The sequence below is a fragment of the Ochlerotatus camptorhynchus genome, unplaced genomic scaffold (genome assembly GCF_037179485.1).
Source record: "Ochlerotatus camptorhynchus isolate MF236.1 unplaced genomic scaffold, CSIRO-AGI_Acam_v1.1 ptg000304l, whole genome shotgun sequence".
Lineage (NCBI taxonomy): Eukaryota > Metazoa > Arthropoda > Insecta > Diptera > Culicidae > Ochlerotatus > Ochlerotatus camptorhynchus.
Window position 1 is genome coordinate 2,836,065 of NW_027040792.1, and position 25,650 is coordinate 2,861,714.

General features: G+C 42.1%; 1 protein-coding gene across 1 annotated transcript in view; it reads left to right on the forward strand.

Annotated features, from left to right (window-relative positions):
* Positions 1-25,650, forward strand: part of LOC135707157 (uncharacterized) — a 443,094-nt gene that overhangs the window by 240,273 nt on the left and 177,171 nt on the right. Inside the window, exon 4 of the mRNA XM_065228898.1 lies at positions 7,385-7,669. Coding sequence (XP_065084970.1) covers positions 7,385-7,669 — 285 coding nt within the window. The remainder of the gene's footprint in view (positions 1-7,384; positions 7,670-25,650) is intronic.

Here is a 25,650-nt window from a genome sequence, read left to right on the forward strand (position 1 = left end):
AATGGTTTGGATGATTTCCTTAACACGTCGTTAATAAAAATAACCATAGCAAATCTATTAGGGGAGTAACGTCTCATGGCTACTGACAAGTGAATGCAGTGTTTTTAGAAACTTGAATGACGAGTCGTGCCAGTGGTGATGTTTTGTAATAATATTTCAAAAACTGCCCATAAGTACAAATATTACTTACGTTATTCACTTCGATTTCTTCAATTAAATATTTTACTGTAAAGTATGTTGTTGGAGAAATCGAAAAAATCAATCAACGGACAATTGCACTCTTTTAGCTCTTCTTTGGTGGCGTGGGTGATAGATGCAAATTATCAAAATGTAGAAAACACTTTAATAAGGTAAAATTTGCCTTTTTAAAAGATTTTCATAAAAAAATTATGTTTTACCATTTAGTCAAAAATATCGTAAACCGACAAAATGACTAGCAAAAAGCGAACCAAAACAAGTAACGGTAAGCATATAAAATATAGCTCTCAATTCCTTCCACCTTAAACGAGTAATAATCTTGATTTCAATAACTTTTTTTCAGATTTTTTATTTTGATTCCTTTGTTCCAACTTTCTTTAGAAAACACAACTAGCAGTTGAACTAGCTTCAAAATGTGCATTTCGTACATTGCGATAATTCCTGTGTTAAATTCAAAAAGCGGAAAATAATAATTCAAACTGTAAGTAATTAGCAGTGCATAAGCTTTGTTAAGATGAAGATTTTTGTAATCTTTGAAACCAGAGAAAAGTTATAAGGGATGCATCAAATCCATTTAAATTATCGACTGAAATGTAAGGTGAGCCTCAATATATTGGAATGATTGTAATATTCCAGGTTTGTGCAGTATTTCAGAATTTCGAAAGATTTTTTATTCGTATCTGGATTCTAAATGTCATTTCATGAAGGAAATTGGTTGGAAATGCTATCTAGTATGAAACTTTAGTGTGATAATTGATTAGCTAGATGATGGTCTGATGTAGTAATGTAGTAATATAGTTCCGCTAGAGTACGGCAATATGAAAATTGAATATAAGTTCAAAATGAGTTGAAAAATCGATGAAATTTTTTTGGTTAAAAAATTGCACCACAGTTGTGCATACAAAAAATGCTGGTGGATTTTTTTTTTTCAAGGTGGTTCATGGAGGGTTAAAAGAAGAGGGTAAATTTAAGGTTGAAAAAATTCACCCTCGTGGTGGTAAATGGAAGAAAAAGCTTTCTATTGAATATTTCTGGTGTAAAAATATCATCAAGGTGGTGCATGGAGCGATTAATCAAAATGAATAACTCTGGTGGAAAAATTGATTCACGATAAAAATTTGTAGGTGCACATTTAACTGAAAATTTCTGGTGGAAACTTCGCAACACTGTGGTGAATGTAGAAGCAAGGTTTATTCATTTTTCTGGTGCATAATTTGCATCGTTCTGATGAATGCAACCTTCATTGAAAATTTATGGTGGAAAATTTGCAACATTTTGGTGCATGAAGAGACAAAACCTGAAAATTGCACCACAAAGGTAAATGGTGAAACAAACTTCACTGACAATTTTTGGTGCACCGTTCAAGTGAATAGAGGAGCATGCTTTATTGAAAATTGCTGGTGCAAAATTTACATTGCTCTGATAAAGGATATGAACAGAATATTTCTGGTGGAAAACTTGCACTGGTATGATAAATGAAGGCACAAGCTTTATTTAAAATTAAGCTGAAAATTTATGGTGGAAAATCTGCACCGTTTTGGTGAACGGATGGGCAAGCTTTTAGGATTTTTTTTTGTTATTTTATTTGCATCCTTCTTCTGAATAGAGGAACAAACTTTAATAATAACTTCTGGTTTAAAATTTGCACCATTCTGATGATTGGAGGGAAACTGCTTTACTTAAAATTTATGATGAAAAATCTGAAAATATTTGTTGGAAAACCTGCAAAATTCTGATGATAGGAGATGCAAGCTATATTAAAAATGTCTGGTGAAAATGGAAAAAGGAAATCTGCACCAAGCAGAAGATTAGAAAAGCAATTTTTATTGAACATTAACGGTGGAAAATTTGCATCGCTCTGGTCAATTTAAATTTTCTGGTTTAAAATTACCTGGGGGATAGTTTGAATTGAAAATTTCTGGTGTAAGATTTGCAACAATCTGCTGCGGGCAAGTTGAATTGAAAATTCCTTGTGTAAAAATTGCACAGTTCTTGTGAATGGAGGGGCAAGCTTTATTGAACATTTCTGAGAAGAACCTCAATGGTATTGAATTCTGAGGACAGTTCCAAAAGAAAAGATTTCTGGGGATGATTTCATGAAAATTCTGCGAATAATTTCTAGTGAGTCCTGCAGATAGTTCCATGATAATTTTGAAAAGAATACCGACAGAATCTAATTTTGAATGAAATTCCAAAGGGATGTTGAGGAAAATTTCAAGGGAATTCCAAGGGTAATTTCAAGCTCATTCTGGGAAGAATTTCTGGAGAATACTGAGGAAATTTTTCTTAAACTTTTGGGAAATTTAAGTTCCAAGGTGTTCTTTCAAAAATATTCCGAAAAGAACCGCAAGGATATTGAACTTTTAAAACAGTTCCAAAATATTTCTGGAGAGAATTCAAAGAAAATTCTGCGGATGGTTTGTAGTGCATCCTGCAGATATTTCCAAGATAATTTCGAAAATAATAACTAGAAAATCAATTTTTAAGTGAAATTCCAAAGAGATTTTAAGCAAAATTTCAAGCGAATTCCGAGGATAATTTCTAGTTCATTCCGGGAAAAATTTCTGAAACTCTAAAGGAATTTAAGTTCCAATATGTTATGGGAAAAAAAAATCATGAAGAGTTTTAAGTATAATTCCAGTGGACTTCTGAGAAGAATTTCAAAAGAGTTCTTAGAAGAGTTCTAAAAAAAATCCGAGAAGAACCTCAAGAATATTGCATTCTGAGGACAGTTCCAAAGGATTTTTGGAGAGTATTCCAAGAAAATTCTGCGAATAATTTCTAGTGAATCCTGCAGATAGTTCCAAGATAATTCCAAAAAGAATACCGAGAAAATTAAATTTTGAGTGAAATTCCAAAGCGATTTTGAGGAAAATTTCAAGGGAGTACCGATAATTTCTAGATCATTCCGGGAATAATTTCTGGATAATACTGAGGAAATTTTTCTGAAACTCTAAGGAAATTTTAGTTCTAAGGTGTTGTGAGTAAAAGTCAAGAAGTTCTAAAAATAATTTCAGATTCAGAAGTATTTCAAAAGAGCTCATAGAGTTCTAATAATTCCGAAAAGAACCTCAAGGAATTCTGAGGATGGAATTTTTTGCAACTGTACAAAGTTTAAAGACAGCTTTTGGATTCCCTAATTGAAAAGTAGGTATTAGTTTGCCATTGAACCTTTCTCTATTTTTGCCTTACTAAGAATTCGTCGAAGAATCTTCTCTGAAAATGTCAAGTCATTTGTTACCGTGGTTAAAAAGTTACAGCTGTTTCTGTGCGTTGCAATAAGTTCGAGATTGTCCATTATATCATCTTTATGCTGAATGTTCGGCATCATTTCCTGTCACCCCGAGCACTCACATATAGGATTTTCAGTGAAAACTAGATGTATGAGTGCTCATTGCAAGACAGCCTATATTACATAATATAGGCCATAGTCTGTCTGTACGGGGTATAAGGCAAAGCGGCTACAAAATCGCTATATAATGGAACATTTCATCGATATTGTGCGCATACTTAGCAAAGGTGGCCGAACATTCTGGGAAAGTGTGCCTCCCAGTTGTTGGCTAACTACGATCCTGTGCTAGAAAACACTTGGCGGAAGGTACCAAAAAATGCCAGTACACAAGTAACCGTATTCAAAATGACATGATTACGTCGTTGCACAATGTAATGTTGCGGGACATTGCAAAAACCTTGCGAGGAAAACCAGTGGCAATCATTGCAGATGAGACGAGCGATTGTGGCTACCACGAGCAGTTGGCGATTGTCATCAGGTATATTGATAATGATCGGCCGACGGTAACATTCGTGGGTGTGAGACGGTTGTTGAAAACAGGCGCGACGACCATCTTCAATAGCATTTCTGAGGTCCTGACAGCGATGCAGATTTCTTGGGAGCAGTTGATGGCACTATGTTTTGACAGTGCTAGCACAATGGCTAGCAGCACTGTTGGAGTACAAGCCAAGTGCAAGGAAAAAAACAGCAATATACTTTTACCGGGTTACTCAAAAATTATTCCAAAAACATCCAGGATATCAAAGATCTAAAGGAAGTCCTCTGGCTATTTTTCAAAGACTTCAGAATGATCTATCATGATAACAGGTTGCTCAGAAATTATTCCAAAGTGCATCAGGATATCAAAGATCTCAAGAAAGTCCTCAGAATATTTTCTCAACACTTCAGGATGAACAAGGAGGAACAGGTATTATTCTGTAGATTTAGAAGTGACCAACAATTCAAGTCACGTTTTTCAGATATTTTTTTTCTCAGTACCAGGTTGCTCAGAAATTATTCCAAAGACCTTCAGGATATAGATCTAAAGGAAGTCCTCATGATATTTTCTCACTACTTCAGGATGACCAGGTATTATTACGTAGATCTAGAACTGTTCAACAGTTCAAATCACGTCTCATATATTTCTGCTCCTTTTGAGCTAAGAGAACCCCCAAAACAGGGGGCAGAGAACAGGGACAATATGTTTATCATAAAACATCAAAGAACTTTCAAGAACTTTCGCGAAGCTCAGAATATTCCGAAAAGTTTACGTAATATCAGAGAAGTTTAAACATTTTTGGACTTCTTGTAAGTTTCCTAAACTTCCAAGGGGGTCAATTAACTTCGTTAAAGCTGTTGACCCCTTCGAAACAACTCTTAACTTTTAAGAAGTTCTCTGAATGTCCTGAAAAATTCTGATCTTTACGGAAGCTTAAGAATGCGAGCAATCCCCAGGATCCCTTTCTTAACCAAGAGAATTGTGATGAAGAACCTGCGACGCTTTGCATTGTAGCTGAGAGAAGTTCCTAGACCGGCAAGTAGCCGATGTTTGCTTCTGGATCAGTCGGATGTCGAACATAAAAACAACTGCAGGAGTCCTTTTTGATTAGGTCGTATGTAACATTTTTGTCAATTAGAGAAACGAGGTCCCAGACAACCAAAAGTCGTATAACAATGTACAAACAGTATCGTAAATTGCTACAGTTTAAGTCAAAATCGCATATAAGAATGGCATACCTCGTATTACGTTTAAGTTAAATCGTATAAAATGCAAATTTCCGACTATTATGCGATGACTCATTTTTCCGTCGTATTGTATCACAAATTAAATCGGATTACATCGTAAGACTTTTCAAAATGAATTTGTTATTACAGATTAAATCGTATGTGATTGTAAATCAACTCGTTTAAAATTAAATTAAAATATGCACGTATATGGCCTCCACTTGTGTACGTATAAACCATTTATTTGCATTCTATACGAATTGTTTGTTTGTATATATGTTTGTATATCACGAAAACAACTTTGAATATACATGCATTCTGGTTGTCTGGGGTGTTTTGTTTTGGTCAACAAAAAATTGTTTCTATTTTCGATGCGATAGATTTTCGATTTTGATGCGAAAATGAAACAGAAATGAGGTAGCGGGCCCAAATTTTGCCTTTAGAAAGAGTAAGCAGAGTATTGTCTGGTAGCATTAAAATGTCAATTTGTTTGCATTTGTTACATACGACCTATTCACAAAATGCACTCCAGAACTATCAGTCTGACAGCTCTCTCGTGAATGCACTTACACATAGACACTCTCTACAATACGTGAGAGAATGGATGCGTGCTTTTATAGTTTAATCCTCTCTTGGTGCTTATCGAATCGAGGATAAGGATTTAATCCAGATTAGGAATCATTATGCATACATTTTACAGCTTGACATCGTGACTACATTCGAAAATGGCCTAAAATAACGGTAATATATAATTTATTAAATTAAATCTCCAGAAAAATTCCCTGAAATGTTTAAAAATATGATTCACTAAGAACGGTCCCCCACTTCCACGCTTCAAGAAGCAAAGCCAACACACGAGGAAGTATTTCGTTTGACTTAAACCAGACCTCAAGGTTAATGACTGCCCCGCGCCCCCTACCTTCTTATAACCACCCTCCCCCACCGAGAAAACTTTGCATTTATCGTTAAAATTTCGGTGTTTTTCTCCAAACGAGGAATTTCTGAAACACTACAGTACAGTAGTTGATTGCCTCGCGCCATATTATAAGTGAGTGATAGATAACTATCGTTACTGTAGCAGCAGCTACAATACTCGCTTTTAGGCCCTCCAAGCTGGCGGTGCTCTATCTTTACTACGAAATGAATTATTGTTATGGTTCTTTTCAATTAACTTTGCTCTGGGTTGAGTGTTGGATTCATCTTTTCCTTCTTTCGGTTTCGATTAAAGCTGGAAAAAGGGCGTGAGGCGGGGAAATTTCACTGTTTTGGCTCGTGACTTATATTAATTTGACTTCATTTTCCCCTGCTGTTATTCCATTACTGTCCGAAGATAATAGACATACAAAAGGGAAAGGGCTTTTCCCAACTACAGTAATCGGCAAGTTGTTATCCGAATCAGTTAATTTGACAGACGACGACGACGATTTATTGCTCACTCGAACTGACTGACAACACAATCACATTTTACGACCAATTACCCCCTCCGGGAAAACAAATGGCTTGCTATAAAACGCTAGTTAGTTGCCATAAAAACCGAACAATTTGTATCCATTTCGGCAAAAATAAAACATATTGCACACATGAACGCGGCCTACTGCGAACAATGGCATCGCAGTTGAAACAGTTTTGGAACTGTTTAATGACCCTCCACCGCCTACTTGGCTTTCCTCCCCACCCCTTCTTTTCGTGGGTTCAAGCTTGCGAGTGACAGTTCTGCCTTTTTTCGCGTTTTGAGAACAAGACAGGCGGAAAATATCGTGTGTGCATTCCACTCTTCTATTTCACATGTGGATACCCTCTACCACGATGAATAATTCATTCCATTCATTGATACTCCGCAGTGGCAGTTGTCTGTTTTTTTTTTGGTACTACACCCGCAAAGTTTGACTTTGAGATGGGTCTGGTTTTCGTTATTTTTGTGCTGTTATCTCGTCGAATTTCCATGTGTGGCTACGGCTTTGGGTCACTTTTGCGGCTTGGGGCGGAATCGGTGCCGTACTGTTATTCACCGGCTCTCGGTTGTCAAACTCCAGCCAACGGAAAACTGAAAATTGTCCAAACTAGGTCAACCGTGTCGACCGCGAAGTGAAACCCGAATTAAGCGATTCGTTTCGGATGCGTTCGTGTGCGCTTTTGCTGGTGATAATGATACTAATTGATTTTCTTTGTGTATCTTTCTCCGGATTCTAGGGTCTCATTCGGCTCGTCCAAGGGTTCGATGGTGGAAACGTTGGTTTTCGAAACGCCGACACCCCTGCCGGAGCACGCCGAGCGGGAGTTCTTCCATTCCCCAGCAGTGCTGGCCGGAGCTGGCACCACTGTAAACAGTGTACACCATCATCACCATCACCATGTCCCGCACTATCATCATCCCATGCATCACATCCAGCAACAGCAGCAGCAGCAGCAGCAACAGCAGCAGTCAGATGGCAGCCTAGCAGGCCTGGACGACAGTGGCATCGAACTGCAAGAAGAGTAAGTGCTATTTGCAACAATATTATTCTTTTTTTGACAGCAGTGCTGCCAGTTTTGCGGCGCGAAAATGATTCGTCAATCATATTGTGACATTCGAATGTGTGGTTTCCGCTCCGAAGGGAAATGAACTGCAGCTGAAATTTGAACCCGGGGTTAGTTTTTCCCACAAGTCTAACATTAAATTTGCTGTGTGAACGGCACACGTTCCTTCGGAACAAAAGCCACAGAGATCATCTCCATCACCAGCGCTGCTCTCTGCCAAACGAGAAGTCATGTGAATTGTTACTCCTTCTGGTGCATTCGCACACGTTCACCATCCGACCGATGCTGATGATGATGATGATGGTGGTACGGAACGAGAGAAAGGGCATCGAAGGAGAATTCCATTCAACAATTAACCCTTTTCTAAGCATAGTTTTCTGTTGCCCACCGTCACCGCCAACCGCCACACGTGTGACCTCTTCTCTTCATACTGTCAGTCGCGGTGCGGCGGCAGCCAGCCAGCAGGGGCACACGATGCATTGAAAAGAAATAACTCTAAACTGTTGCACCGGAACAGCATAATTTGCGTTCCTCTGGTTGGCCGTGCCTGAAGTTGCACGGTCTTTTGCCGCTTCCGCGCGGCGAAGATCTACGCGAGCGATGTCAGCGAAATAAGATGTGTAGAGTTGGCATGGTTTGAGATGCGGAAAGCGCGGAAAATCGATCTGGGAACACTGGTATTTCAGTATATTTTGGTTCTAAGTGGTGTGGAGTCTTATTTGGAATGTGTACAATTATTTTGTCGTAAATTGGGAAGAAAGTATTGTAATCGTTGGATAGGCTGATTGAAAGCAATTGACTGATGACTTATTGATGTTGGCGAATTTTGGCAAACATTGTACTCTAACACTTTTTTTTTTCAATTTCTGGATTTTCAGTTAGAAGCTTTCATCTAGAAATCTTCTAAATCTTTTTTAATCGAGCGGAAGTTGGAGATATTTAAGTAACTCTTAAGAGCCACCCGCATTAGATCCGTTTGCGTTGCTTTGACGTAAATTTGACAGGTAGACAATAGATTTAGCTGTCACTTTGCCGCAACTCGTCACATCCGGATCTAATGTGGGTGACCCTTTAGACAACTTCCAACGGGAACAGAAAGCACTTCATTGACTTCATAGGACACTTGGAACTACTCCAGTAGCACAAGAGCTAACATTTCAAAAAGGGTTTTTTATGACATCTTGAAGCAACTTTATAGCAACTCTATAGGATTTGAAATTTAAGTACAACCATGTGAAACTTGTTGGAACCTTCACAAACATTAGGTTAACAACATCAGAAGACTTGTGGAGTAGCTTCACAATATTTACATGACAAACTCACAGAGCGGATAGACAATTGCACAGGGACTTGTAGGTCAACTATCCTGGACTTGTGGAACAACTACATGGGACTTGTCGACAAATCATTTAGGACTGAGGTCTGCCGAATTTGAGGACAACTCCATAGAATTTCGCATAGGTCTTCTGAATCAACTCCAGAGGGCATGTGGACGAATACTGCAGTTCATTTAGAGTACTAACATTTGTCGGTTGATTATGAAAAATGAGATCGCAACTTTTGAGGCAACTCCTTACGGCTTGTTGGAAAAGTCTACAAGATTTATAGGACAATTCCACAGAGCAGTTGAACAATCGCACATGACTTGAAGGTCAACACTACTGGATGCTACTGAAGCAACTCTGCACAAACTTGAGATTGAGAGCAACTCCATGAAATGTTAAGGCAACACCTCCGGAATTGTAACTGTTAGGACCAAAAACGTCAAACAAAGACTCGAGGGTCAAGTCTACTGGACTCTACTAGAGCATTATGGCAGTAATTATAGAGGCAACTGTTGGGATAAATTTAAAGCCCTGGTCGACAACTCTGTAGAATTTGTAGCTCAACTTCACTGAGCCTGCGGAGCAATCCTGTAGGACTTGGGAGCAGCTGGTTTGAATTTGAAGAATAACTTCACAGGGCTTGTCTAGTAGATTGATTCACAGAATTCAGTCATTCAACTCCACCCAAAAGAAAGTAGCTATACAGAACATGTTACTCCACAGGATTTGTTACGAAATCCCACTTTAATTGTTGTGGGGCATGACTTTTAGAGCAACTCTTCATAATGAGAGAATTTACAACTCCACATTTCTTGTACTGTAACTCCAGATGCTTTAACAGGTACTGCTCAGAACTTTTAGGACAGATTTACAGGCCAGGTAGACAACTCCAAAGGGGTTGGACCTCGGGCCTGAAAGCCTCCTAAATAAAGAAACTCAACCAACCAACTCCATAGGACATTGTAGGTCGGCGCCTTGTAGATCTTGTGGATCATTTCTGGAGAACTAGGGAACGTAGAACTTGTAAGATAGCTTCACAGGACTCGTTCAACTGTACAAGACTTGTCATGTAACTCCACTGAGTTTTCGAGCAAAACCCTTTGTACTTGTAACGAAACTCTATTCTACTTAATAGGTTCTGTGTAAAACTCATAGATGCTTGTGAGTCAACTGCACAGGACTTCTCATTAATTAAAGACAAATTTGTAAAGCTTGTATTGCCATTCCAGTAGTTTCGATAGAAAACTACAAAGAAATAATTCTACAGAGCCTTTTGGAGTTTGAAGACATTCTCACATAACTTGTTTAGCACTTCTACAGGACTTGCGGACCACAGAATTTGTGTTGCAATTTTAGAGGATTTACAGTGCAATTCTACAGAAATACCAGTGGGTAAGGTCAATGTATTCCCGGGAAATGTCCGAAGGACTTCCAATTCAAGTCCAGAATAGAAGCAACTACAAAGCAAAACCATGCTGGAGGTGGCTGGGTTCGATTCCCGGCTCGGTCTAGGAATTTTTCGGGTTGGAAAACTTCTCGACTTCCCTGGGCATAGAATATGATTGTACTTGCCACACAATTATACTAATGCAAAACTGGTACAGGCATAGACAGTTCTTAATTAATAACTGTGGAAGTGCATCTAGGACACCAGGTTGAGAGCACGCAATAAGCTAATATGCGATAAGAAATAAGCTGGAAATGCGAAGAAGAACAAGGAAGCTCAGATAACTTTCAGAAAGTGCATAGGAATTCCTGGGTAAATCTAGAGAACTTCTATGCAGTAAATCCGAAGGACTCCCAGAGAATGTCATATAAAATTCCTACGGAAAGCATTAATAGATTTGGTGCACCTAATCATGCAAAAATGACGTAGCCTTTAAGGGGGAGGGGGATTGTTGTGATCCATCATGGTATCGCAAAATACGCTACGAGGGTTGGAAGACGATCGGGCATTGGTATATAGAAGACTTCCTGGGGGCAAATCCGGAGAACTTCTATAGCGTAATTACAAAGGATATCTAGAGCAAGTTCTGAGAATTTCCAATGTCAATCTAGAGGACTTCCACGACAGGTCCAGAGGTCTTTCAGGACAAATTTGGAGGAATTTCACGACAGGTCCAGAAGTCTTTCAGAACAAGCTCAGAGGACTTCCAACGCTCGTCTAAAAAAATCCTGTGTAAATCCTGAAAATGTCTAGGGCAACTCCAGATAACTTCCAATACAAGTCCAGAGAACTTCCAGAGCAAGTTCTGACACTGAAAATCTTGCCAGGAAAGTCCTCAGTGCAAGTACAGAGGATTTCCAGAGTACGTTCCAGAGGTTTATCAGAGCAAGTTCCGAGGACTTCCAAGCATCGTCTGGATCCATGGCGGCAAATCCGGCTTCTATAGCGTAATTACAAAGGACTTCTAGAGCAAGTTCTAGGAATTTACAATGTCAATCTAGAGGACTTCCACGGCAAGTCCAGAGGTCTTTCATGACAGGCCCAGAGGACTTCCAACGCTCGTCTAAAAAAATCCTGTGTAAATCCTGAAAATGTCTAGGGCAACTCCAGATAACTTCCAATACAAGTCCAGAGAACTTCCAGAGCACGTCCAGAGGTTTATCAGAGCAAGTTCCGAGGACTTCCAAGCATTGTCTGGATAAGTCTAGAGGACATCCAGGGCAAATGCAGCTGACTTCTTGAGGCAAATCAAGAGTACGTTCAGATGACTTCCAATGCTAGTCCCGAAAATCACCAAGAGCAAGAAGATAAGGTTTCCACGGCATGTCAGGAAGACTTTTAGAGCAAGTACAAGCGAATTCTTGCTGAGAACTTACATAAGGTTAATCCAAAGGATTCACCGAGCAAGTCCTGTCTTCCAGGGAAAGTCAAGAGATCCTGCTCGGCAAACAGAAATCTCCAAAGGCAAGGCGTGTGGGCTTGAACTTAAGTTCAGGAGACTTCCAAAACAAGACTTTCAGTGCTACTCCCGAGCACTTCCAGGGCAAGTCCAGAACACTTCCTGGGCATTTACAGAGAATTCACAGTATTTGCTTCTAGAGCTAGTACAGATGAACAATTACGTTGATTTAAGAGATTTTCAGCTGTTCGTCTCTAGTTCAGAAAACTTACTGGACTTCCACTGCAAGTACATAAGACTTCCAGGGCCTTTCCAGAGAACTTTTATCGTAATGCTGGAGACTTCCAGGGCAAGTTATCAAGTCTATGCTCCAGGGCAAGCACAGAGACCTTACTGTACATCTTCTAAAGCAAGTACAGAGGACTTCTACAGCAAGTACAGAGGACTTCTACAGCATGTACAGAGAACTTATCAATTGATTAAACTTCAGCCGTTCATCTCTTGTTCAGAGAACTAACAGGACAAGTCCAGAAGACTTGCACTCAAGTTCAGAAGACTTCCAAAACAAGACTTTCAGTGCTACTCCTGAGCACTTCCAGGGCAAGTCCAGAGCACTTCCTGGGCATTTACAGAGAAGTCACAGTACTTGCTTCTACAGCATTGATTTAAGAGATTTTCAGCTGTTTGTCTCTAGTTCAGAGAACTTATAGGACTTCCACTTCAAGTACAGAAGACTTCTAGCGGCAAGTCCGGAAATCTTTTAGAGTGTTCCTGAAGACTTCCAGGGTAAGTTTTCAGATCGTTAAGAGTACCTGTCTTACAGAGCGAACTTCTATGGCAAACTAGAAAACAAGGCGTGAGAACTGCCAGGGCAAGTTCAGCATATTACCTGAGCAATTCCATAGATTTTTTTGTGGCTTGACCAGTAGACTTCAGGTGAAAAAAACTCAGATAACGTCTTGTCTTCCAGTGCAAGTCCAGAAGACTTCCAAGGACAGAGAGCTTACAGGACTGCAACCGCAGCAAACTTCCAGGGCAAGTTCTCAGGTCTTTACGAGTACCTGTTTCCCAGGGCAAGTTGAGAGAACTTCTGTAGCAAACCAGGAAACACCAAGGGGAAGGCCTGAGGACTTCCAGTTCAAGTTCACAAGTCTACCAGAGCAATTGCTTAGAATTTATTGGGCTAGTTCAGCGGACTTCAATGCAGTTTGAGATAACTTTTAATGCATGTTCAGTGGACTTTCAGAGAAACTCCAGAGAACAGAGAGGTTTCAGAACAACTTAAAAGGACTTTCATAGCAAGTACAGAGGACTGATCAACCGTTCGTATCTAATCCATTGAACTTACAGTACAAGTTCAGAGGACGTCCAACGCAAGTCAAGGAGGCTTCCAGAACAAGTCCAGAGGTCTTTTAGCGTAATCCTGAAGACTTTCAGGGCAAATCCTCAGGTTTTCAAGAGTACCTGTCTCCGAGGGCAAGTCTAGCGAGCATCATGAGCAAGAATTTACATGACAAGATAAGCAGAACAATTTCTTAAACATTCTTGGGCTAGTAGACGTCAAGGCAAATGCACTTAACTTCTGCTGCAAGATCACAGGACTCTCAGGGAAAGAACAGAGGCGAACAGGACAATATTAGAGGACTTCCACAGCAAGTACAGAGGGTTGAATAGTTGATTAAATAATTGAAATTCAACTCATTTGCCTCATCTTAACTCAGCTTAACTTTATCTAATGTCGGGGGTAGACAAGCGAAGTAAATTAATCAACTCACTTGACTCAACTGACTTGAACGCAAATTCAACGTGTAAACCTTGCCGTTCAACTGACTTGATCGATTACCCTTGACTTGAACGAAAGTTTAGGCCTAGTTATCAGAGATTTTCAGCTGTGTGTTCAAACAACTTACCAGAAAAGTTCAAAGGACTTCCACTGCAAGCATAGAAGACTTCCAGGACAAGTTCAAGAGATCTTACACGACAAATCCATAGAATTGATTGATTGATTAATTTTGCTTGAGACATTTCGTCCATATCTGGTCCAGAAAAGACATAAGATAAATCCAGAGGACTTTCAGGCCAAGTCCAGAGGACTTCTAGGCCAAGTCCAGAGGACTTCGAGGCCAAATCCAGAGGACTTTAAGACCAAGTCAGAAGGACTTTCAGGCCAAGTCAAGAGGACTTCCAGGCCAAGTTCAGAAGACTTTCAGGTCAATTTCAGAGGACTTTCAAGCCAAGTTAAGAGAACTTCCAGGCTAAGTCCGAAGGACTTCCAGACAAATTCCAGAGGAACTTCCAGATCCAGAGAAACTTCCTTGCTAAGTCCAGAGGAACTTCCTGGCCAAGTCCAGAGGAACTTTCTGGCCAAATCCAGAGGAACTTCCAGGCCAAGTCCAGAGAACTTCCAGGCCAAGTCCAGAGAACTTCCAGGCCAAGTCCAGAGGACTTCCAGGCCAAGTCCAGAAGACTTTCAGGTCAATTTCAGAGGACTTTCAAGCCAAGTTAAGAGAACTTCCAGGCTAAGTCCGAAGGACTTCCAGACAAATTCCAGAGGAACTTCCAGATCCAGAGAAACTTCCTGGCTAAGTCTAGAGGAACTTCCTGGCCAAGTCCAGAGGAACTTTCTGGCCAAGTCCAGAGAAACTTCCTGGCCAAGTCCAGAGAACTTCCAGGCCAAGTCCAGAGGACTTCCAGGCCAAGTCCAGAAGACTTTCAGGTCAATTTCAGAGGACTTTCAAGCCAAGTTAAGAGAACTTCCAGGCTAAGTTCGAAGGACTTCCAGACAAATTCCAGAGGAACTTCCAGATCCAGAGAAACTTCCTGGCTAAGTCCAGAGGAACTTCCTGGCCAAGTCCAGAGGAACTTTCTGGCCAAGTCCAGAGGAACTCCCTGGCCAAGTCCAAAAGAACTTCCTGGCCAAGTCCAGAGGAACTTCCTGGCCAAGTCCAGAGGACTTCCAGGTGAAGTCCACTAGACTTCCAGGTGAAGTCCACTAGACTTCCAGGTGAAGTCCACTAGACTTCCAGGTGAAGTCCAGAGGACTTCCAGGTGAAGCCCAGAGGACTTCCAGGCCGAGTCCAGAGGAGCGAAGTCCAGAGGACTTCCAGGCCCAGTCCAGAGGACTTCCAGGCCAAGTCCAGAGGACTTCCAGGCCAAGTCCAGAGGACTTCCAGGCCAAGTCCAGAGGATTTCCAGGTGAAGTCCTGAGGACTTCCAGGCCGAGTCCAGAGGACTTCCAGGCCGAGTCCAGAGGACTTCCAGGCCGAGTCCAGAGGACTTCCAGGCCGAGTCCAGAGGACTTCCAGGCCGAGTCCAGAGGACTTCCAGGTGAAGTCCAGAGGACTTCCAGGCCAAGTCCAGAGGAACTTCCAGGCCAAGTCCAGAGGAACTTCCAGGCACAGTCCAAATGAATTTCCAGGCACAGTCCAAATGAATTTCCAGGTCAAGTTTAGAGGAACTTCCAGGCCAAGTCCAGAGGAACTACTTCCAGGCACAGTCCAACGGAACATCCAGGCCAAGTTCAGAGGAACTTCTAGGCCAAGTCCACAGGATCTTCTAGGCCAAGTTCAGAGGAACTTCCAGGCCAAGTCCAAAGGAACTTCTAGGCCAAGTCCACAAGATCCATCCAGATAAATCCATAGGACTTTCAGGCCAAGTCCAGAGGACTTTCAGGCCAAGTCCAGAGGACTTCCAGGCCAAGTCCAGAAGACTTTCAGGTCAAGTTCAGAGGACTTTCAAGCCAAGTTAAGAGACCTTCCAGGCTAAGTCCGAAGGACTTCCAGACAAATTCCAGAGGAATGTCCAGACAAATTCCAGAGGAACTTCCAGATCCAGGGAAACTTCCTGGCCAAGACCAGAGGAACTTCCTGGCCAAGTCCAGAGGAACTTCCTGGCCAAGTCCAAAGGAACTTCCAGGCCAAGTCCAAAGGAACTTCCAGGCCAAGTCCAAAGGATCTTCTAGGCCAATTCCAGAGGAACTTCCAGGGCAAGTCCAGAGGAACTTATAGGCATAGTCCGAAGGATCTTCTAGGCCAAGTCCAGAGGAACTTCCAGGCCAAGTCCAAAGGAACTTACATGCCAACTCCAGAGGGACTCCTAGACCAAGTCCAGAGGACTTCCAGGTCAAGTCCAGAGGACTTCCAGTGTAATCTTTTAGGACGTTTAGAGATCTTCCAGGGCTAGCACAGAGGACTTCAAGAACATGTCCAGAGAACTGGTTGATTAACTTCATCCAAAAGAGTTACAACAGTTCAAGGACAACTCCAGAGATCTTTTACGTAAAGTACGGATGACGTCCAGGGAATCCCGAAGGTTTTTTAGAGCATTTCAATTGCAATTTCAGAGATATTCCAATAATAATCTTAAAGGACTGTTTGGGTAAACTTAGATGACTTCCAGGCGAAGTACAAAGAACGTTCTAGATAAGTCAAGATAACTCATTGATCTAGTCCAAATTCAGAGGATTTCCAAACTAAATACAGAAGGCTTCCAGGGCAAGTTCAGAGGTCTATCGGTGTAATCCTGAAAGATGTTTTGAGATGTCCCAGAGCAAGTCGCAAGATGTGTTTGGTTAATTAACGTACAGAGCAAGTTCAAAAAGTTCCACGACAAGTGCACGACAGAGCAACTCCAGAGATCTTGCAGAGTAATCTTGAAGGACTAAAATAACTTCCATGGTTATTCCAGAGGTCATCCCGTGTAATGCTAGAGGAATGTTTGTATAAACTCAGTGAACTTTCACGGCAAGTCCAGAGAACATTTAGAGGTCGTAAGGACTATCAGGACATTTCCAATGGTTGTGTAGGTGTTACTTACGACTCTTTTGACGTTTCTAAGCTTTTGTAACGTACAAGCAACTTAATCATTTTCGAAGACCAGTAGAAATGTGTTATCAAAAGTGCTATCAAAAGTTTTCGGAATCATCCTGGAGTTTAAATTTGGAAATTCTGCAGTATTATAAGGTATTATAAGGTGTCCTAATCGAATTGTCAAACCTGTAGCGCTGAATGACGACCAATGACATTCTGTGGGATACATCTTGTGTTGACATAATATCTGTGGTTGTACAAATCATCCTGCAATAGAGATATTGGAGTTCTACTGGTTCAACGAAGTCTTTTAACCCTTATCGCCCATAATACCTCTAGGATCATCATCTGCTCATCAATATCTTAGTTTCTCCAAAGTGCCTGGAGTTCAGATCTTCATGTTCTACTGATTCAATGAAGGACCGATTGTCCCGATTAAATGTTTGATCCCGTAGAGCTTCGTGCAGCCCCGTGGGATACATTTTAATAGTAGTAACGGCAATGTATTTCAGGTTCTCCAAGTTACGGTGAAGTTTAAGTCTCGAAGTTCAAAATCTTCTATGGTCTCCTGATTTATTTTACAATAGTGTAGAGCTTCGTGAGACCTCATAGCATCATGTGAGGTATGTTTTCGGGTACAGCATATCTTTGATGCTCCAAATCTACCTGGAGATCTGATCTTGAATTCTACAGGTTCAACGAGGTAGTGTGCGATTTCCTGAACCAATTGTTTGACCCCGTTAAGCTTAATGGAACCCCATGGAAGCTTAATGGAATTTCTTATACGGTATAGCGTAGTATCATGTGATATAAATAGTTGTGTTACCAAAATATATTTGATTCTCCAAATCATCCTGCAGTTCAGATCTTCATGTTCTACAGGCTCAACTAGGTATTGTACGATGTCCCAACTAAATGTTTGAGCCCTTAGAGCTTCGTCAAGTCCCATGATTTCATGCGGGATAAGCAGTTGTAATGGAAAGCTATTGCAGAGTCTCAGAATCATCCTGAAGTTTCGATCTTGCTGTCCTACATGCTCAATAATCTCTTGTACGGTGTCCTGATTTATTATCCATACCCGTAGAGCTTCATTAGACCTTATCTGATCAAACTAGATCCTTATTTATGTTTACAAAATATCTTTGTTTCTCCAAGTCATCCTGGAGCTCAGATCTAGATGTTCTACCCTACCGACTCAAAAATTAAATCTTTGAACCCGTCGAGCTTCCTGGAGTTCCTTATACCATATGATTGAAAAGACAGAGTGCTTCGGATTTTTCGAATTATTCTGGAGTCTCGATCTTGTTGTTCTACATGCTCAACAAAGTCTTGTACATATGTTGTTCTGATTTATTAAATGAGTCAGTAGAGCTTCATGGGACCTCATCGCAGTATGTGGGACATAAGTTGTACTAGAAAAACATCTTGAGTTCTCCAAAGTGCCTGGAGATCAGATCTTGATGTTCTACAGATTCAACGATGTCCTGACTAAATGTTCGAACTCGTACAGCTTCATGGAGCCCTATAATATCATGCGGGGCATTTTGCTAAAGTATAGATCTATTGCTCTTTAACCTCACTGATCCTTAAAATCTCTAAAAACCTAAAGTGTATTAGCGACATATCCTAGGTGTATGTCAGTAATTCGGCTCTTACTCACATCGCGAAGCACATAGTTTGAGATAAGATTGAAATAGTGGAAGAATTTTTGGATCTTGGAAGCCTAGCTTATGAACGAAATTTGCTTTTGTACATTCGGTTGCCCTTCTCGCTTAACCTAATATGAGCTGTGATAAGCATAATCAGCTATTCCAATCCGGAAAAATGACCTAGCTCATTAATTCTACCATAATTCATCGTTCCATCAGCTTGAATCGAATCAAATTTGTTACAACCCAAGCGTGGCGGGAGATCAATCAGTAACTTACACAATTTCCATTTCGAATGCCCGCAATTGGTTCCATCCTTGAAACTTTCCTCCGGCTACACCGGTTCTCACGTCCATGGTCGAGAGCAGCTAGCTGCCAGTACCTACTAGTGGGAACTCAATTATGACTCGTCGTAAAAAAAACACATTGAGAGAATTTTACATCTTCATCAATTTCTTAGCATGGGCAACTGCCAGTAATCATCCCTCATGGGTACGGCTCCTCTCGCTACCGGTTAACAACCGTCAATTGTTGTCATACTTTATCGCCCAAAGCTAATCGGGCGTTAAAGAATCGTCCCATATAGAAACCATGCAGCGCAAATAACGTCGCACTCTCTCTCTCCGTCTCTGCCTCTATGTGCCTAGCTAGATGAAGGTAATAACACGCAATAAAATTTAGCGACCTGCGCGAGACTGCTCTGTTGTTGTTTTTGATTGGACTCATCCGTTTTGTTTTTAAAATTTCCCATCTCACCGTCGTCTCACTGCTCACGGTTCGGAAAAAAATCGATTCCGTTCGAAGCTTTCACAAATACACGCTCATATCGCGATCGCGGGAAAGAATGGAACGACTCTCTGCCGCTCTCCGATGCTCTCGCGAGCTAGTTTCGCTCGGTGAGCGGAATCGCCCAATTTCGCTCCCAAACAAAGTTTATTTATAGGTTATGTTTTCATCGCGTTCCCTTCCAGCCTTCCCCTGCATCCTACGCTTCGTGGACGATGAGATCTCGTCGGTATGTGTACCGTATTTATTTATTAGCAACAGCAAGCGGATGATTGCTCAAATTTGGTTTTAGCCGAGCTCCGTTTTTTTTTATTTTCTTCTTGTTTTGAAAATTGCATCAGACTTTGTGGTCATCGCCAGAAATATTCGCCTCTGCTCCGATCGAAATCGCGGCAGAATGCACGCGCATTACGTTGTTTGCAAAATGCAAAGTGTAAACAACATCGTGCGAATATCCCGCATCGGATTGGAGATCTGAACGGACCGGGACTAAAATTAGATGGCAGCTGTTGATTTGCTTTTCTTACTCGCTTTTCCCTCCGCTCGAACATCTGTTAATTTCATTAATCATTCTTATTCGATTATGCTTTCTCGGTTCGTTCGTTCGTTCGTTCGTTCGCTCGCCTTCGGGCAGCCAAGAATTTTATTGCCCTTCCGAATCTATCGTTCAATCCAGCGGAGAGCAAAAGATGATTATCATCGCGAGAGCAGTTGTTGAAGGAAAAGGGTAGTTATGGGAAGCTGGAATGACATAATCGCTCACAGTAGGCAGGCAGGCAGGCATGGCGTATTGATTCAAACGGTAGTCAGTGGCGACGAAGAAGACCAGGAAACTATAAATTCTCCAGTAAGAAGAGCGCGCTGAGCGAGAGAGAAGTGAAGAAGGTTCTTTCAGTGTTTGAACTCAAAAGAGTGAGGCCTTAGTGAGAGGACAAATAGAAGCTTTTTCTCATCTTCTTTGCGTTACAGCGAAGAGTGTGAGTTCCGCTTTCGTTAACCCTTGCGTGACTGATAGTTGCGAAAGTATATAAAGTTTGTAAAGTATAAAATTTATGATACAATGAACGAACCATGGGTATTTGTTTACTAATATTTTCGAACTAAAAAAACTGCTCTCAAGCAAACCCCACACGCATCAATATATTGACGCGAAGGGGAATTATTGACAATAATATTGATGATGTGAATTCAGAAATATTGTCAATCTCGATATATTGACGTCAATATAGAATGTATTGACAATACGATTATTTTCAATAAAAGTAATCGTGTGGGGTCCACTTCAAATCTACCTTTAGTGAAAACACAGAGTGTGGCTCTACGGTGAATTTTGATAGGAAGATTAATAGCACTAAACTATCTTTTTCAAGATGGATTAACCAAGCATTCTATATTGAAAAGTAACGAAAAAGTCCCAAAAGAATGTGTGGGATGCAGTGGTGAAGGATGTTACAGTAGTAGCTGCAGAAGCGGTCAAGTTTCATGAAATGGACCGTAAGGGAAAGGCATTGCTAGTGAGCTTGGTGTCGGACAAGTGTATAGGATGTATCCGGGAGAAATCTATAACGAAGCCCTTAAAGAAACGTTTACTATGAAGTTGGCCGGGAAGCAAACCGTGATTGGGAAGCAGATCGCTAGTCTAATTGAAGGAAGGGTTGTCACTACCAGCCCATCTTCTGAAGTTTGATGACCTCCGAGTGGCAGGTTCAAAACTTGAGGAAAGCGTTGTCTGTGCAGCACTCTGTTTAACTCTTCTGGAGTCCTATGATCCATGACTGCCCGCGGGAACCCACCGGAGCATGTCGAAGCATTTGGAGTGGCGAGTCGAAGCGTTTGGACATTGAACTCTCCGCTCCGAAGATAAACCTACTGCATTTTCTACAGAATTTCGTAAGAAGCAAGGATCCGAGGAGTTTAGCGGAAAATGTCACGCCTGTGGCAAACAGGCCACATGAAGAAAGATTACCGGAAGAAGATCAACGCTGTTGTTGCCACCGAATCAAGATCTATCGTGTTCATGCCGGACAGCGGAGCAAGAAGAACAAGTTGCAGTGAGAAGGTTGAATTTCTGCTAGATTCTGGAGCTAGCAACCAATATCAACATAGCGAAGAACGGAGAATTTCTAGTAGCCAAGGAAGACGGTATAATCACTGAAATCAGTAACCATGGCGTTATGATTCAGGCGAAGAATGTCCTGTATGTTCCGGCTCTCAGAGACAATCTTCTGTCGGTAAAGAAGCTGACGAATGCTGGCGTAGAAGCTCAATTCAACGACAAGGTTGCTACTACCAATGCAAGTTTGACCAAAGCGGAGGATGACAAGCCGGAGAAGCTGAACTTCTGCAACGTATGTGAGCAGGGAAAACGCAGCCGAAGTCCATTCGATCGAACAAGAGACCGGGCAACTCGATTGTTGGACCGTATACACTCCGATGTATGTGGACCGATTGAACCAGCATCTTGGGATGGACATCGCTATTTCGTTTCATTGATCGACGATTGTGGTGTACCTGTTAAAGAATCAATCGGAGGTGTTTGAAACATTTCAAGAATTTGAAGCAATGTCTACAGCGGCCTGTGGAACGAAGATTTCAAAGCTCACAGTAGATCAAGGGCGTGAATATTGCTCCGGCAATCGGAAGAAGCACAGTAGCTTACTCGCCGCAGCAAAACGGAGTTGCAGAGAAGCTTAGCACGTACAATGTTGATAGAATCCAAAGCGCCAAAGTCGTTGTGGTATGAAGCCGTGTTGACGGCTGTTTTCCTCATTAACCGGAGCTCAACTTCTGCATTATATAATAGTTACACGCCAGCTGAACTGTGGTACAGGAAGAAACCTAGCCTTGAGAAGGTACGTGTTTTCGGATGTCAAGCCTATGCGTGGGGGCCGAACCAACATTGGATGAAACTGGACGAGAAGATCCGTGAGTTGCTGATGGTCGGATACGCACCGATTATGGGACAAGAACAACAGGCGAATCGTGATTACTCGTGACGTCAAGTTTAACGAAGATTGCTTTCAGTGGACTAACGATACCAGAAACCTTTCTGAAGAGCGTTTGGTTGTTCCTCTACTCTACGAGCAAGAGGGGGAAGAGAATAAGCCGACCGAGCAGATCATCGACGATACCGTTCCGGACGATTCATTAGACGATGATGAGATTGAAGATGAAGATCCAGCGGAACCAGACAACTCCGCGCTCCCTTCGCATTCAGATCTGGACATGACTTCCGGCATACCTGGCGAACCGTTCACCGCGACCTGTGGTACCAGGCGGTAAACGATGAGCTCAACACCATGACAACTAACAATGTATGGAAGCTGATGACGTGCCCTGTAGATGTGAAGCCACTCAGAACGAAGTGGGTGTTCCGGCTCAAGGAGGATCAGAGAATGGACGGACGACAAGTTTAACGCCCTGGAATCGACTTTGAAGATACATTCGCACCAGTGACAAGACTGTCCACAGTTCGCGTGGTGCTCGCCTTTGCTGTCCATCGTGGTTTTTGTGTCCATCAGATGGACGTCAAGACAGCTTTCCTACTCGGAGAACTAAAAGAAGGTCTCTATATGGAGGTAATAGAAGTCCAGAGGTCATAAGGTTTAAAACAAACCCCACGGTGCCGGAACGAACGATTCAACTCAACGCTGCTGAAACTGGGATTTCAGCGATCCAGACATGATTACTGCCTCTATGTCTCTTCACCTAAAGATACTGAAATCTACCTGGTGCTTTCCGTGGATGATCTATTAATAGTTGGAAGAAACCTTAGAACAATTGAAGCACTGAAGCACCGTCTTTCCGAAGACTTCAAGATCGCGGTGAAGCAAAGTTTTTCTTGGGAATACGACTCAACTACGACCCGGAGCAAGGTGTACTGATGCTGTCAGAAGAAGCTACCGCCATCAAGATTCTGGACAAGTTCGGAATGTTGGACTGCAATGCCACCAAAAGCCCAATGGAGAAAGGACTTCAGCTGAGCCGTGAGGGAGACCGTATCAGCAAACCATATCGGAAGGTACTGGGTAGTTTGATGTATCAAATGCTGTTCAGATGCATTTTATTTGATTTGCTATGGCATGCGAGCGCGATTTCATAGAAGATTCTGCTGTTTACTTCGGTTTTGGCGACCCTCAAGGTGAGTTATCTATTGCTGCATCGATGAGGGGCGAAGCTGAGTTTCGATCCAGAAGTGCTCCACGAACCGGAAGGTTTTTCTGGAAAGGGATAGGGATATGATCGGGTCTTGTAGGGGGCGATGTGAAGAGCAGTATATATGTGAGGTAACACTTTTCTCGGCTGACAACATAAACCCGGATCTAGACGCCCATCTATGAACGGTGGAGACTGCGGCCTGTAGCTTTCTGTGGAGAGCCTTTAGGGTGAGACCTACTGAAGAGTACAATCCAATGTATCAATTTGATGAGGGTTATGTAGACCATGATTCAGACTTATTTAAAACCTCGATAAATCTTGCAGTGTTACTTGGGATGTCATCGGCATAGACAAAGATAAATATCTCTTTTGGGAGTCCAACGAATACCCCGGGGGTCATCGCAACTAAGATGGTGACCGCAATTATAGAGCCCTGAGGGACACCACTTTCCTCCGTCCGGGTCGATGAGCGATGGTTGACCTGAAACGTCCGGCTCTGGAGAAAGTTCCTGATACAAAATAGTATGCTACCTCCTAATCCGCAGTCCACCAGCTGCTGGATGACTCGTGTGGACCACAATCTAGGCAAGCACAATCTAGTTGAGAAAATTTTCTACTCAAAAGAAGGAATTGAACGTGCCTTTACTGAGGCTATCTGAGGTCCTAAAAGGAGTCCAGACGATACTAAATAAAACAAAATATTTCGGAAAATCCCAAAATGTTCTTCGTATTAGCCCATTAGATATTCTAATGAATTCCAAGTGTTATTTAGCATAATCCCAAGCGCTGTTTGAATGAATTATTAAATATTTTTTACTAAATCCCAAGATCGATATTTAGACGAAGAAATTAAGCTTTTCGAAGAATGTTACTTTTACATTTACATCTCTAGTATTTATCAAGCTATCTTTCTATTCCGGAACTACTTTCCGGACACATCAATTTGGCGACGAGGATTCAAGAACCAGAAGCGATGGCAGAACTTCAGGAAGCAATTCTCCAGATGGCAGAAGCTAGCGGAACCCAATCAAGTCCATAGGAACCCGGTGCAAACACTCGAGGCCTTGGCAACGAACATCAGCGAATTTTCGTTCGACTCGGAAAATGGAATCACCTTCGAGAGGTGGTACAGCCGGTACGCGGATCTTTTCGATTCAGATGTCAAAAACCTGGAAGATGCCGCCAACGTCGATTGCTGCTGAGGAAGTTGGATACACCGTTGCCGAAGCTTCCAAAAGACGTCAATTTTGCTGACACAGTCGAAACCCTCAAGAAGATCTTCGGATCGCAAACCTCCATATTTAATAAGCGATATCAGTGCCTGCAGCTGGTGAAATCTCAAGCAGAAGACATCATCAGCTACGGAGGCAAAGTCAACCGTGCTTGTGAGGATGTCGATTTCAAGAACGTGAAGATTGACCAATTCAAATGCTTGGTTTCAAAATGCCATTGCTATGCAGACATACGAGCCAGGCTACTCTCCCGGATCGAAGCTGAAACACCAGAAGTTCCCATAACACCCCAAAACTTGATCGGAGACTATCAACGGCTCGTCAATCTCAAGGTGGGCACATCCATGATCGAGCGTCAGACAAGCTCGAAACCAACGGTGCACGCAGTTCAGGAGAAGAAGGGAACCTCTCGACAATAACATTCTTCGATGGCGGAAGGTAAATCGCCTCGCACACCTTGTTGGCAATGCGGCCAGATGCATTATGCTCGAGATTGCCCATTCTCGAATCATAAGTGCAAGCAGTGCAAACGCATCGGCCACAAGGAAGGCTACTGTGGCTGCTTCTCCAAACCAAAATCCGTTCAAGCTGGGGAGGAAAAGAAGTCATCGAACAAATCAAGCAAACCCTACAAGGCAAAATCCCGAGGCGTATACATCGTCAATCATATCGCTCAGCACTCAAGCAAGCGAAAGTTCGTGCCAACATTCATCAACGGAGTGGAAACCAAGCTACAACTGGACACAGCCATCAAAACCATCACTGCAATGCCACCTCCAACCAACGTCACTGAGCTGCGATCGTTTCTGGGCGCGGTCAACTTCTACGGAAGATTCGTGCGCAACCTACAAGAATTGCACTATCCCATGGACAAGCGTCTCAAGAAAGAAACAAAGTGGAAATGGACATCCGAGTGTCAGCAAGCTTTCGAAAAGTTAAAGACAGTTCTTCAATCAAACTTGTTGTTGACACACTACGATCCCAAGCTGCCGATCATCGTGGCAGCAGACGCATCAAGCACTGGCATCGGTGCAGTAATCTTTCACCAGTTTCCCGATGGCGTCATAAAGGTTGTGCAACACGCTTCGAGGACATTTGCACCCGCAGAACGTAATTATGGACAACCTGAAAAGGA